Below are 15,590 nucleotides of genomic sequence, written 5' to 3' on the forward strand. Positions count from 1 at the left end.
GAGAGGGGTAAAATATTTTCATCCTTTTGGAAATCAAACCAGCACAACTTCATAAAAATTTTTGTTGATTTTAGAACAATAATGTTAATATTCCTCTGTGTTTTTGTCATTAGAACGGGAAAAAACACTGTTTCTTGTGGGTTTTCATGTGAATTACAAATGCAAGATATAATGCGAGAGGAAGTTTTTCTTATGTGTTGATTACGGGGGAAGAATCTGTTGTGAAAGATATTATAATGTCTATAAAAATATACAAATAAATTCCTTCTGGGGAATTTACTGGCTTTGAGAAAACTGGGTAAACTTAATTGCCTTATATAACAAGAAGTTATTTTTCCAAAAGTTCCTTTTAAAGGTTTTACAGGGGTTCTATCACAACGGCATACAAAAACTATGTTTTTTGAAAGGTCTCCTGATACATGAAATGAATGAAATGAGAAGGAATCTGGTCACTCTCACATTATCCTGGAACTGAGTGTAAAATTTGTGGTGTTACATAACTTTATTAAAAACAAAAAAAGCTAAACTGAGGTGCCTCATTACCTCATCTACAAAATGGAGATTAAATCATTCTCCCTCCAATTTGGTCAGTCATCTGTATTTATTGAGCACCTCCTGTGTGCAGAGCACTGTACTAAGCCCTTGGGAGGGTACAATGTAACCATAAACTGACCTATTTCCTGCCCTCGACAAGCTTACAGTCTAGAGGGGCAGACAGACATTAATATAAATAAATTACAGATATGTACATAAGTGCTGTGGGGATGGGAGAGGGGATGAATAAAAGGAGCAAGTCAGGGTGATGCAGAAGGGAGTAGGAGAAGAGGAAAGGAGGGCTTAGTCAGGGAAGGCCTCTTGGAGGAGATGTGCTTTCGATAAGACTTTTGGTGGGGGACAAGGGGAAGGCTTTGATAGGGGGAACTTTATGTGGGCCATGGACTATGTCCAACCTGATTATCTTGAATCTTTCCCAGTGCTTACAATAATGCCATGGACATGGTAACCCCTAAACAAATGCTATTTAAAAAAGAAATGTTCTCCTCCCAAAGGAAGCAGATCTCAGGTGGGGTGAGAGACACTTTTGAAATCATGCAATTCTTTCACTTACACATTAAGATCTCCAGCAATCACACATAGTTAGAAAGTGTATTATGGCAAATATCTAAGGAAAAGTCAGAATTCATAGGTTCTAGTCCTGACTCTGCCACTTGTCTGCTGTGTGACCTTGGGCAAGTCACTTCAGTTCTCTGGGCTTCAGTTACCTCGTCTGTAAAATGGGAATTGAGACTGTGAGCCCCTCATGGGACAGGGACCATGTCCAACCCCATTTGCTTCTATCCACCAAGCACTTAGTACAGTGCCTGATTCATAGGAAGCGCTTCACAAGTACAACTATTAGTGTTATTATTATTATTACCCTTGCCCACTCCATTTTAGTGATACAGTCCAAAAAACTGGCATGCTCTAAAATGGGAGCACGACTGCAAAGATACTGTCAGGAAGGGGGAGATCGCACAATGAAGAAGCAAATGGTAAATGTTCCTTACAACCAAAGAAAGGGCAGAAACACTGAAGGTGGTCAGTACAGTGGGTTATGAGATGATACTCTTCCAGAATTACTGTATGACGCACTAATAGTCATGGCACTAAATTGCCTTGCCATTTCCAAAATGAAATTGCAGTTTGTGAACTTTAAGTCTTTCGAGATTAATTGGTGATATATAGTTTTCCTACATTTCATATTTGTTCTGGGCTTGAAAATGAATTGAAGAGCAAGTCACCAGCTGGATTAAGGCAGAGATATCTGTTCATTCCCCTTTTTATTACTTCTGATAGTAAAAGACTGAAGCAAAACATCCTTACCAATCTGTATTGGCATTTAGAAGTACCATGGGTAAAACAAGAAAAAAAGAACGCTCTATGTAATGAAGGCCATATATATACTCATCCCAGGAATCAAGGCAGCTCCTAACCCAAACCCCTTCTTCCTCCAGGATTTAAAGTCCAAATCTAAAAAGAAACGTTGCTTCTTGGAGAGAACATGGGCCTGGGAATCTCAGAACCTGGATTCTAATCCTGTCTCAGCCACTTGCCAGCAGCATGACCTTGGGCAAGTCACTTAACTTTTCTGTTCCTCCATTTCCTCATCATACTAACCTCTTGATTCCATTTTTTTTTTTCCATCGATACATCATTGTATCATAGGACAGGGAAGTGGCCAGTAGCAGAATATAGGGTCAGCTCAGTGGCTTATATGGTGAAATTAAACAGAACTCTACAATAGATGATGAAGCAGATTAAGTCAAGTAAGTGTATGCTAATCATAATAATTGTGGCATTTGTTAAACATTTACTATGGGCGAAGCTCAGTACTAAGTGCTGGGGTAGATTCAATCTAAGCAGATTGGGCATAGTACTTTCCCAGTCTAAAGGGGAAGGTATTTTATCCCTGCAAAAGTTTTGTAATAATCCCTTGATACTATCTGCATTCAAGCAACGAACGTTTTAGTTCTAGTTCCAAATGAAGTACTTCAGTGATTTCACTCCCCTGTTGGGTAAGGCGCACAGATTTCACATCAGTCACACCAAATGTTGGTTATTTTTTAGTGGTATCAGAGCATCGATGCGTGAAGAAAGACTGAATTGTAAAGTTCATTGTGTTATATTGGACCAGAAGCAGCAGGGCCTAGTGGAAACAGCACGGGCCTGGAAATCAGAGGACCAGGGGTCTAAATCCTTGCTCTACCACTGGCCTGTTGGGTGACCTTGGGCAAGTCGCTTAACTTTCCTGTGCCTCAGTTTCCTCGATACCTGTTCTCGCTCCCCCTTTGACTATGATCTCCATGGGGGACAGGGACTGTGTCGAATCTGATTATCTTGCATCTATCCAATGGTGCATAGTAAGCACTTCACAAGTACCATTATCATCATCACAATAATGAATGTTGAGCAGATTACACACACACACACACACACACACACACACACACACACACAGACACACACACTAAAAAAAAGCTGTTTCTGAGTAAACAGATCTCTCCAGTTGGAGAACTAGTTGGAAGATAGCCTATAGTCTATTGGAACTCAAGGTTAGCAGTCAGAAGACCTGAGTTTTAGTTCCAGCTCTGCCTCTTGCCTGTCGTGAGACCTTGGGCAAGTCATTTAATTTCTCTGTGCCTTAAGTTCCTCATCTGTAAACAAAAGACAGGGACTTTCGGGGACAAGACAGTGGGGAAGGGACTGGATCCAATCTGAAAAGAGTAACGTTACCTAGTGGCTGGAATGTGGGCCAGAGAGTCAGAAGGATCTCGGTTCTAAACCTGGATGTGCTGCTTGTCTGCTGTGTGATGCTGGGCAAGTCACTTCTCTGTGCCTCAGTTACCTCATCTGTAAAATGGCGGTTAAGACTGTGAGCCTCATGTCAGAAAGAGACTGTGTCCAAACTGATAAGCTTGTGTCTACCCCAGCACTTAGTATGGTGCCTGGCACATGATAAGCACTTAAATATCCTCCCCTGCCGCCGCCGCCCCCCCTCCCCCCCCCCAAAAAAAAGAGTTTAGGGTAATGTTTGCAGGAGAAAGGAGTCGATCAAAGTGCCAATGGTAAATGAAAAGACAAGGGGGATTACGAAGGAGTAGAGTCAGATTTGCTGTGCAGGAGGTAAAAATGGGAGGATGAAGATTGGATGATAACTCCTTCCCTTCCCCACAGCACCCTTCCCTTCCCCAAAGCACCTGTATATATGTATATATGTTTGTACATATTTATTACTCTTATTTATTTATTTATTTTACTTGTACATATCTATTCTATTTTATTTTGTTAGTATGTTTGGTTTTGTTCTCTGTCTCCCCCTTCTATACTGTGAGCCCACTGTTGGGTAGGGACTGTCTCTATATGTTGCCAACTTGTACTTCCCAAGCGCTTAGTACAGTGCTCTGTACACAGTAAGCGCTCAATAAATACGATTGATTGATTGATTGAATGGGAAGGTAGTAACTGGCAAAGGTTTCTTTTAGGACAGGGACATGTTTGAAGCTAGAGGGAAGGCACCATAAGAGAGTGGATGTTGGAAATTGGCTACCAGGAAAGGAAGAAGCGTAGGCCCAAGTCCATAACTAGTTGATCTGTTATAGAAGTAAAAAATATAGTGAATAAAAATGATTGGCTCAGCTGTGAGCTATGGAAGCATGGAATATACTTTCTTGGTTCATCCAACTCCCATTTGCTATACGTATTTCCAAAATATGAATTACTTCCTTTGTAGGGAATATTACCAAGCTTATTGTTATTTATCATTGTTGTCTTTATTAGGCACTTACTATGTGTCAAGCACTGTTCTAAGCACTGGGGTAAATACAAGTTATTCAGGTCTGACAGAGTCTCTGTCCCACATGGGGCTCAGAGTCTAAGAATGAAGGAGAACAGGTATTGAATCCCCATTTTACAGATGATCCTTGGGAAAACAACAGAATGATTTTTAAAAAGGCATGAGTGTTTCCAATATTCCAAGGCAAAATTTTGATTTCTCCATCAGTCCAGGATAATGAAATCCCATGAACTGATGCAGTATACCCACTGTAAAGTATTTTTCTCTCCATTTTTCTGTTTTGCAACCTTGGATTAGTGAAAATGAACTCATGGTCATTTGCTGCAGTTCACTGGTGAAATGTCTCTGTCCAGTTAGATATGTTTATTTGAACACCATATATATTCCCTCACTAGTTTCAAATTCTAGTTAGGTCATAGCTTGGAATGAGAATTGTATTGCTTTTTCAACATTTACCTTACATTGCAGAAAGCTTTTTCTTCCCTCCAACATATTTGCATGATAAATGAGGTAAGGTTGTGTGAGTCGTCTAACAGGTTAAAGCAAACTTTTTTTTTATCATTTTGGATAGACACATGAGAAAAATGACACAAGAAGCAGTGAGGCCCAGTGGAAAGAGCACAGGCCTGTAAGACTGGAGATCTGGGTTCTAATTCCCGCTCCACTTGCCTGCTGTGTGACCTTGGGCAAGCCACTTAACTTCTTTGTGCCTCAGTTTTCTCAGCTGTAAAATGAGAATGGAATACTGATTCCCCCTCTCCCTTACTCTCTGAACCCCATATGGGCAGGGACTGTCTGATTATCTTATGTACCCCAAACACTTATCACATACTAAATTCATTCATTTAGTTGTATTTATTGAGCATTTATTGTGTGCAAAGCACTGTACTAAGCACTTGGGAGAGTACACTATCACAATAAACAGACACATTCCCTACTTACAATGAGCTCACAGTCTAGGGGGAATAATTGTGGCATTTGATAAGCGCGTATTATGTGCCACACACTGTATTAAGCACTGGGGTGGATATGAACAAATCGGGTTGGACAAAGTCCCTGTCCCACATGGGGCTCACAGTCTCAATCCCCATTTTACAGATGAGGTAGCTGAGGCACAGAGAAGTTAAGTGACTTGCCCAAGATCACACAGCAGATAAGTGGCAGAGTACAAATTAGAACCCATGACCCTCAGGCCTGAGTGGAAAGAATATGGGCTTGGGAGTCAGAGGTTGTGGGTTCTAATCCCAGCTCTGCCACTTGTCAGCTGTGTGACTTTGGGCATGCCACTTAACTTCTCTGTGCCTTATTTACCTCATCTGTAAAGACTGTGAGCCCCACGTGGGATAACCTCATAACTTTTTTCCATCCCAGTGCTTAGAACAGTGCCTGGCACATAGTAAGTGCTTAATAAATACCATCATTATTATAAGCAGTTAGTACAGTGCTCTGCACACAGTAAGCGCTCACTAAATAAGATTGAATGAATGCTCCATTGCCAAACACCACAATTATTAAAAATGGAATTCTCACGTGGGCAGAATTTGGCCCAGGAGATACTACTCTAGACTGGCAGGCATTCCCTTCCCAGCATAACCTAAAAATGTTTGCCTTGCAGTTGACCTGGATCGGTTGAACGACGATGTGAAGCGTTACAGCTGCACTCCAAGGAACTACTCGGTCAATTTACGGGAGGAGCTGAAGCTCAGCAACGTAGTTTTCTTCCCTCGCTGCCTCCTCGTCCAGCGCTGTGGCGGGAACTGTGGCTGTGGCTTCCCTAACTGGCGATCCTGCACATGCAGTTCGGGGAAAACGGTGAAGAAGTTCCACGAGGTATTTCATTTTTCACTTTCATCTCATTTTTATATATGGTATTTGTTAATCGCTAAGTACCAGGTAATGTACTAAGCTCTGGGGTAGATACAAGGTTGGACACAGTCTATATGGAACGCACGGTCTTAATCCCCATTTTACAGATGAGGTAAATGAGGACCAGAGAAGTTAAGTGACTTGCCCAAGGTCACACCGTAGACAAGTAGCAGAGCTGGGATTAGAAGCCAGGTTCTTCTGACTTCCAGGCTCATGCTCTATCCATAAGCCATGCTGCTTCTCATACCACAAATATCTTTGATTTTTCTGGGGTTGAGAGTTTTTAGGCAAACAAGTCACTTTGTTACACATTTTTACGGGAGAGGCAATTTTTTTGGCCAAAGAAACTATAATACAAGGATTTATTTAATCTCCCCCAACAGAGGTTTGGGAAGTGTGAAGCTTTGAAGGAGACTTGTGTGCCTTTAGGTTGAACTCAGTGTTGAATTCTTCCAAGAGAGCTCTCTTGCAGGAGGAGATGGCTTCACTATGTCAAACCGGAGCTAGATCCAGAATAGCTCATTCTCCACCACGCTCGTATTATAGTTTCCTAGGCAAAAAAAAAAATCACCTCTCCCCTAAAAATGTGTAACAAAGTCATGTATGCCAAGAAATTCTCCCCTGCCCTGGAAAAATATTTTTCTATATTTTTGTGTGACGTAATGAGTTTTTGGTTGGATGTCAGTCTGAACGTTTAATACCCAGGATTTTGAAGTGTAAAGTCAAACTGGTGGATGAAATGACAATGTTGTCATAAAGGATGGAGCCTAAACAAACTGTAGGTGTCACAGGATCCCTCTAGACTGTAAACTCATTGTGGACAGGGAATGCGTCTGTTATACTGCACTCTCCCAAGCCCCTGGTACAGTGCTCTGCACACAGTAAGCTCTCAATATATGTGATTGATTGAATACAAGAGCACTTAATTCCCTGGATTTGTTGGATGTTCTTATAGTGTTTCTTACTTCATTTTGTGTTGCATGCTTAGTCTCTAGTGAACCACTCCATTGGACTTTTGAGAAAACAGTGTGAAACTGTCACGGAAAGCCATTAACCCAAACTGTCTTGCATCAAATTCTCCCTTGCTTAGTCATTCACTGTTTGCTTGTTCCACTCTGGTTTCTACCAACAGCAGCTGCTAGCTAGCTGCTAGCCCCCGAGTCAGGTTACTCTGGTTTTGTTTAGTCACATGTGAGGAAAGAGTTCAAAACAAATTTTTTTTTAAATGAAAAGAAAAAATCCTCAGCTGAACATCCCACAAAAATTCTTAAAAGCATTTCTCAAGTGCTGTGCTCTGCACACAGTAAGCACTCAATAAATAGCACTGATTGATTATAAGCATGTGTCAGGATATGTTTACCTCTACCACTTCACATTTACCACATCTACTACGAACACAGCGGGAAAGATTGCAGTGAGCAGGAGAGGGCCATTTGCAAAGGAACACATCAGATTTCACCTATGTCTTCAATCCAATTGCCCTAAAATGGGATGCAGTTATGCTACTGCCCACAATGTCTAGCTTTCTGTGGATATAAACAGAAGAGTTTTTTTCAAGGAGGTGATTTTATTTTTTTTGAAAGAGAGAAAGCCTGGGATCAACTGGAAAAAGTCTTGAGTGATCTCAGTTCTAATTCTTCCTTTTTCAAGTCCTGGGTTTTTGCCATGGGCCTAGTATGGCCCTCCCTCAGAGAAATGAGAAATTAATTTCTCCCTTTTCCTTGGAGTTACTGGTGAGATGTGAAATGAGTTTTGTGGAGGGGTGAGCACTCAAGTTGATAACAAGAATTTTCCAGTCTATAAAACTGTCCTTTCCCTGCCCAAGACAACCCTGGAGCATTTAAAGAATGGAAAGAGGCTCCAGTGAGGCTAACTCTTTGCCATTTCTTTGCTTCTTCCACTGCCTCAGCAGCTTTTGATTTCAACATATTGAAACATAATTATGTATGTCCTGTTCCTACAGGTTTGGCAGGCATGAACTTTCCAAAGTTTCTCCATTAACTGTTTCATCTTTCTCTTTCTTCCCTCCTGTTTCTCAAGAGTTCTCCACTGCCTACTCTCTAAATCCACAAAACAACAATAATAACAACACTGGTACTTGTTAAGTGCTTACTGTTTTAAGTGCTGGGGTAGATGCAAGATAATCAGGTTGGACACAGTTCCTGTCCCACATGAGGCTCACAGTCTTAATCCCCATTTTACAAATGAGGTAACAGGCACAGAGCAGTTAGGTGAGTTGCTCAAGGTCGAACAGCAGACAAATGACAGAGCCAGAATCAGAACCCAGGTCCTTTTAACTCCCAGGCCCATATTCAATCCACTAGAACATGCTGCTTCTTATTGTGCATGCTAAATCTGTTATGCTCTCCCAAAATGCTTAGGACATTGCTCGCCACAGATTGTGGTCAGTAAATACTCCTGAATGAATAAAGCAAGTCACTGTCACATCCATTGCCAGAAAGGATAGAGATAAACTCAAATTTACTTCTAGTCCCTTAGGCTTCAAAGGAATTCACTCATGGCCCTCAAAAGCACCAGTTGTTCACAACCCTAGTGAACCTGGGTGGACGACGGCAAGCAAAAATCTAGGGAAATAAAGATTATTCTTATTTTTCCATTTTGATTAAAGAAAGTGTGCGTGTGGCCTTGAACGTTTTATTGTGAAATACGTATTTGTGTTCTTGTGTCGGCCACCAGTTCAAGGTCATACTAACCTTTAAGAGATTCCTAATAAAACACAAGTCCAACTCAGCAGACAGCTCTTTAGCACAGTATTGCTCTATTAGCAAACTGACTTTATGGCATCGGTTTTGTCTTTAGTTTATTGACGCTGAGGTGAGGAATCAGAGTTAAATATTCATGATGAAGCAGTAATTTGCAAAATTGAGTAATTTTGCTGTGCTTAGCAAAGTTAATGTTAATCCATCAGCCTTAAGAACCGAGCTATGGTTGAGTAATAGGATCCAAATTTCCATAGCTTTCTAGCACCAAAAGCAGATTTTAGGAAATAGGCAAATGGAGGACACAGCCCTTAGAACAAGTCTATTCTTTTTCACTATATTTTGAGATCATATCTGCAAATGAAAATTTTCGTTTTCACAAGGCATTGGCGTGTATACATATGCCCAGCTTACTAGCTGGGGATGGGGAGAAGTAGTTTCCAGTAATATAAAATAACAGACATCCTGTGGCTTTTCCTTTCATTTCACACCTATGCTTCCTCAGTCATGCTTTCTTATTCCTTTCCACACTTGGAACTTGTATCTATAGATTGTAAACTCCTTGTGGGTAGGGATTGGGTCTAACAACTCTGTGGTAGTGTAGTTTCCCAAGGGTCCAGTACAGTGCTCTGCATATAGTAAGTGTTCAACAAATACCTCTGATTGAACTCGAGACTATTAAGGAAAGGATACTGAGAAAGGATTGAACTCAACGCGATGATAGCCAAACAAGATGCCCAATTTCCACTTTGTTCAAACACTGCTTTCCTGTCTCGTCTGGGAAAATGAGTCAGAAGGATCTTGATTCTAAATCCAGCTCAGCCACTTGTCTGCTGGGTTGACCTTGGGCAAGTCAATTACTTCTCTGTGCCTCAGTAACCTCGTCTATAATAACAGGGATTAAGACTGTGAGCCCCATGTGGGGCAGGAACTGTGTCCAATCTGACTTGCTTGTGTCAACCCCAGCACTTAGTACAGTGTGTGGCATATAGTAAGCACTTAATACCACAATTATTATTATTATTATTAACATTTTTACTATAAAACACAGGAATAGTTCCAAGACACTGGGAGGTCTATTAACTTAGAAACTGCCCAGGTCTCTTAGCATACATACACTTTCATTTGCCATCAAATAAGGAACCAAATTAATTCAATTGTATTGAGCGCTTACTGTGTGCAAAGCAAATCTACCTGGCTCAGATTTTACCGGTTCCAATCACTGTAAATCATTTTAAAGCCTTAAATTAGAGAATGCTTGTCATAAGCACAGCTCCTGGGCAAGGTATGATATTAAAAGGTCAAAAATGTGTAAGAGAATTTGGACACTATAGTCTAATTCTAATTTTAAGGATTATTAATAGAGATATGGGGGTTCAGTCTCCCTAGCCCATCAACAGGCAACATCCCGAACTCAGCTTTGTGGTGGTTCATTTTCTACAGCGCTGTCGGGATGTCTGGATTGAATTCAAGGTTCAGGACCTTAAATTGGGTGAAGAAATTGACTTTGTTTTTTATTAAGAAAAACAATCATTTGCATTTTTACATAAATGAAAACATCCTATCTTTCAATTAAGTGCAATTTCAGTATGATCTCAGGATCAATTCTATCAATTCCATGCACTTTAAAGTATTCACGCTTCCTAAGTTATTTATAGATGCATTTTTATAAGACTTTCTACCCAGCTAGAATCCATCATGTTGTGGTGTCTATTAGGGTTTATTAAATGATTGCATCCAATGGAATTCTAAATCCTCAAAGGAAAATATTATACAGCAATAACCTATGTCAAGTTGAACATGGCAACTCTTAAATACTCTAGTATATTCCACTTCATCTCAAAAGTGGTCTCAAAAGGGCTAAAATTACAAGTAGGTTAAAAAAACAAAGTGTAAAGATTGAGAACTATCTTAATCCCAATCGGTTACTGTGGTATAAAGATGTCTCCAAAACTGCACTCTAGCATTAACTCTCATGGGGCCATGAGAAGGCCAATCAGAAAATGGATATGGCTTCTCTCCATTTTTACCTATCCTTCTCTAGATGGTTTGGCTGTGAAGAGACAACAAATTAACCATTCAATAATAAAAATTAACTAAAATCCATGGCCCGTAGGGAATCTCTTAGCTTTGATACTTTTGTTAATGATGTTTTAAAGTACTTACTATGTGCCAAGCACTGTACTAAGCCCTTGCATAGATGCAAGCCGATCAGGATGGATAAAGTCCATGTCCCACATAGGGTTTATAGCCTCAATCCCCATTTACAGGTGATGTAAGTGAGGCACAGAGAAATGAAGTGATTTGCACACAGCAGACAAGTGGTTGAGCTGGGATTAGAACCCAGGTCCTTCTGACTCTCAGGCCTGGGTTCTGTCCACTAGGCCACACTGCTTCTTAGCTGACTAAGTATCTCCAAGACGTGTCTCAGTTCTTTCTCATTCAATCCAACACTATTTTTGTTCTGGTCTTTTGAGTCATCATTGGGTTTCCTTTGCTCTAATGATATAAAAAAACAACCACCTCTCAGCCACAAGGTTAATGCAGTTGGACAAAACATTCCAATTAAATAGAGGTTGAAGATCAAGGCAAGGAAATAGCATGGGCTGGGAGTCAGAGGACCTGGCTTCTAAACCCGGTCCCGCCAGTTGTCTTTTGAACTGCTCTGTGCTTCAATTTCTTCATCTATAAAATGTGGGTTAAGGCTGTGAATCCCATGTGGGACATGGATTGGGTCCAGTCAGATTAACTTGTATCTACCCCAGTATTTACTACAGTGCCTGTCACACAGTAAGTGCTTAATAAAATACCATAAAAAAGTATTTTCATTTGAGCAGTCAATCTCTACAGATCCCACTGTTCTCAAATATTTTTATGTCTTCCCTTCCTGTGGGCAGGGAATGTGTACTGTGTTTCCCATTGTACTTCATTAACACATGCCAGCACATTACAAAAAGCAGGTTCTCAATAATAGAAATAGCAGCATTTATTGAGTGCCCATTGGTGTGCTTAGTAAAGTATAAATGATAGACATGTTCCCTTTCCACAAGGACCTTATCCTCTAGAAGGGGGAGGCAAAACATAACTTGATTCTACCGCGGCACTTAGAGCAGAGCTTGACAATTCAATTGGTGGTATTTATTAAGCCCTTATGAGGTGCAGAGCATTAGGCTAAGCACTTGGGAGAGTACAACAGAGTTGGTAGACAGGTTCCTTGCCCATGATGAGCATGCATTTTACAAATACCAAAATAATAATAATAATACCAGTTTGACAGAGGAAGAATAAGATCCGTCCATTGGGAGATTTCTTACCACTTCCACAACAAAGCATTGTTCACACTGTCCTTAGCAGAGGGAGGGATGAAGAAGCAACACATAAGGACTAACAGGAAATCATCTTCTCATTTTAGGTTCTAAAGTTTGAGCCCGGCCATTTCAAGAGGAGGGGCAGAACTAAGAACAACATGGGCTTGGTTGACATTCAGTTGGAACATCATGACCGTTGTGATTGTATCTGTAGCTCCAGGCCACCACGATAAGGGAAATAGGCATGTGATTTTGAAAGGGAAGAGACCTTGTTGGTTTTAAGGAGGGGATAGTAAGAAAGCCTTCTCCAATAGGCCACTGAACTTTGCTATTCGCCTGCAATGCAAAGAATAAAACCGATGGCTGAATCTCAGCAATAGCTTTGTTAGTGCCATGGCAGCTAAATAGGTGTTACCATAGATTTCTGTATCCAAGAATATACAGTTAAGGTTAGAAATAGTATTTGCGGTATCTAAGATCCTTATAATGTATAAATAGGTATCTGTATCTATCTATATGTAAATAGCTAGATGAAATGGTTTATCCAGTTTAAACACTCATATACTTTGGATCTTAGAATGGGAACGCTCCTTCCATTCCCATAGAGCCATTAAAGCAAAAAGGGTAGTTTTGAAATCATGGGGAAGAGTCGGATATAAAGACTTACATGCTTCCTCCTATTTTGTGTTAAAAAAAAAAAACCTTATCTGGAATTTGTTTAAATGTTGAGAGCACCTTATATGTCACAAGTACTGAATATTCTTGTATGTGGCTCCAAGTTGATTACAATAGAAAAATATGAGAAATATGATTGAAGTTTTAGAATCCACCCAAAATGAACAGTTATTGCCTTTTCATAAAGAGATGCGCTATACTCTTTTCACTGGGCACAATAATTACTATGTTCTTTCTCCAGAGTCTTCACAAATAGATGTTGCCTTTGGTTAGACCTTTTATAATAGCTTTTGTTTTCCATTTTACTGAGTCATGGGTAATTCACTTAGTGGCCCCAGCAGCTGAAAAAAACTTAACCTTCATTCATTTTGTCGAAGAGGCTATGAAAAGGAAGCACCTTAAAAGCTAAACTAGAACGTAGTAATTATTTGTATTAAATATTATGCTAGGGCTTTGATTTTTTTTTCTTTTCTTTTCAAAACCAAGTCCCTTTCCAAAATAGCTTTGAGACTCTAAGTCATTTTTCTAAGAGTGTACAGGGGAAAACGTAGGCAGTTGAAAGTCAGGAGAGTTGCGCCTTTGATTGTTAATGTAACAGAAGATGGGATGGAACATTAAACGGCCAAATATCCTCTTATAAGAGCAGGCTCAAACTCTCCCTGAGCTGCATCGATTCATTTTTATGTGTGTTGCGTTTGTGTTTCTGTCTATTAGATCTATGGAAGTGGATTTACAACAGTATTTCATACATGAGCAGAAACTGGCGAGCTAGCACAAGATATTTATAGCCCTAAAGCTTTTGTGTTTTACTAACAAAAACAATTTTAGAGATATAAGAGCCTAATCTCATTCCCCTAACATTCCAAAGTCGTGTTTCTGAATCCAGTAATGCTGGTTTTGGCTCCCTGTTTTTTTTTAACTTTATCAACCCTATCACCAAGCCCACAGAAAAAATATCGTGTTAACACCCATTCAAGTCTGCACTACTCTTTCAAAGTTCCAACCATTTGACTTTTTTTTTTTACTTTTTTTGACTGTTCTTTTCATGATCATTTTTTCCCCCCCTCTCTGGCTCCCAACCATTTGACTTTTTTTTAACTGTTCTTTTCACGATCATTTTTTTTCCCCCTCTCTGGCTCCCAAATGCCTATTTAAAGAGAGACTGAAACTGGGCAGCGGAAGCGATCTATCATCCTCCAAAGCAGGTCTCTTTAAAGAGCAGTACTGAAACCAAGGATTGCCAGTGTTATTACTTTTTTCAGCATTGTTCAAAGAAGGCTTCATTTTTCATCCTGCCTCCAGCCTAATAACAAGGACAGCAATTTCTTCTCTAATTCCGGGTTAAAACTGTCTAAAATGAATTGGAGAAAACAAAATATGGACAGGTTGCCATTGCATTTCTGATAGAGGACTGGTTTAGATGGGCAGTCTGCTTTTCTACAACTAGTACCTTGGAAGGTACCCCAAATTAAGAGCTTAATTACACTGGGAGGTACCCACCTCCTAATATATTCTAGCATCCTGACCCCTCTCTGGGCCAGGGCTGTCATTGCGAGATGAGGGGATGGGGCATTAGTTTGCTGTTCATCTCTCATTCGGTTGGGGTTGCATCAGTGGTCCTGGATCACATAAAACCCAGAGGACCCCAATCAGGTGCCACTGAGGAGATCCAACAGCTCACAGCAGCCTAACATTAGATGTGTTAGTTCCTGGTACATATATGGGCTACTAGCCTAATTCCCTGCCCCCCGAGCCCTATGAAAAGAAGTATGCCATCATGTACCAGAGGCCAGTGGGGTCAGTGGTCAAAACTGGGGAATGACCTAGCATAAATACAACATGATTCAGGGCTGGAAAGAAGGAACGAACAAGCTCTATCCAGGCTTCTAATTCAGCCTTGCAGTTGGCCACGAGGTTTCCTGTAATGTCACATTTTCACTCACTCAGTGATATTTCTTGAGTGCCTACTGAATGCAGGGCACTCTGCTATGCGCTTTGGAGGTACCCTTTTACAGAACTGACAGACATAATCCCTGACCACAAGGAGTTTATACTCTAACCACTTTTATTTATGAGTAGAAAATGTAAGGTGGCATTTTTCACTCCTCTTCTGAATATTTTATTAGATTTTCTCTTTGGCTTACCTCTTCCCCACTGAGCTTTCAAAAAGCAGTTAATGAATTTGATGCATTGTCATTAAGGAAATACAATCCTACCATGTAAAATTCCATTTCAAAATGAACTTCAATAAATCTATATTTCAGAGCTTTTCACTTGCCTGGGATATTGTTTTCTTTCAGGGTATTCTTACAAGGTGGATCATTTTCTTTAAGTGCAATTTAATGGATTTTTGTTACAGTGTAGAGGTCAGCTTTTTTTCCCCCTCCCCACAGCATTTCTATACAGCATGTAATGTGTCCTTTATCTTAATGAAAATTAAATACTGCTTTTGAAAAAACTGCTCAATGGTTATTTAGCATTCTTAATACAATTTGTCATACAATATGACAAGCATATTTTTCCCAAGCTCTACTCAGCTGCTTGAAATTAAGCGGCACATAAAATAGATTGTATGATTTCAAAGAACTTAACTTCAAACTATTACAAGTAGCTCATCAGGCCAGTTTTCCACACTATCCTTTGCCTGCCAGCTATGCAATAGATAAAAACAAGTTTATTGCCAAATGC

General features: G+C 40.2%; 1 protein-coding gene across 1 annotated transcript in view; it reads left to right on the forward strand.

The window, feature by feature from the left end:
* Window positions 1-15,171, forward strand: part of PDGFD (platelet derived growth factor D) — a 137,028-nt gene extending 121,857 nt beyond the window's left edge. Inside the window, exons 6-7 of the mRNA XM_038761774.1 lie at window positions 5,949-6,163; window positions 12,332-15,171. Coding sequence (XP_038617702.1) covers window positions 5,949-6,163; window positions 12,332-12,460 — 344 coding nt within the window. The 3' untranslated portion in view covers window positions 12,461-15,171. The remainder of the gene's footprint in view (window positions 1-5,948; window positions 6,164-12,331) is intronic.
* Window positions 15,172-15,590: the final 419 nt, after the last annotated feature.

This window comes from Tachyglossus aculeatus, chromosome 20 (assembly GCF_015852505.1).
Source record: "Tachyglossus aculeatus isolate mTacAcu1 chromosome 20, mTacAcu1.pri, whole genome shotgun sequence".
Lineage (NCBI taxonomy): Eukaryota > Metazoa > Chordata > Mammalia > Monotremata > Tachyglossidae > Tachyglossus > Tachyglossus aculeatus.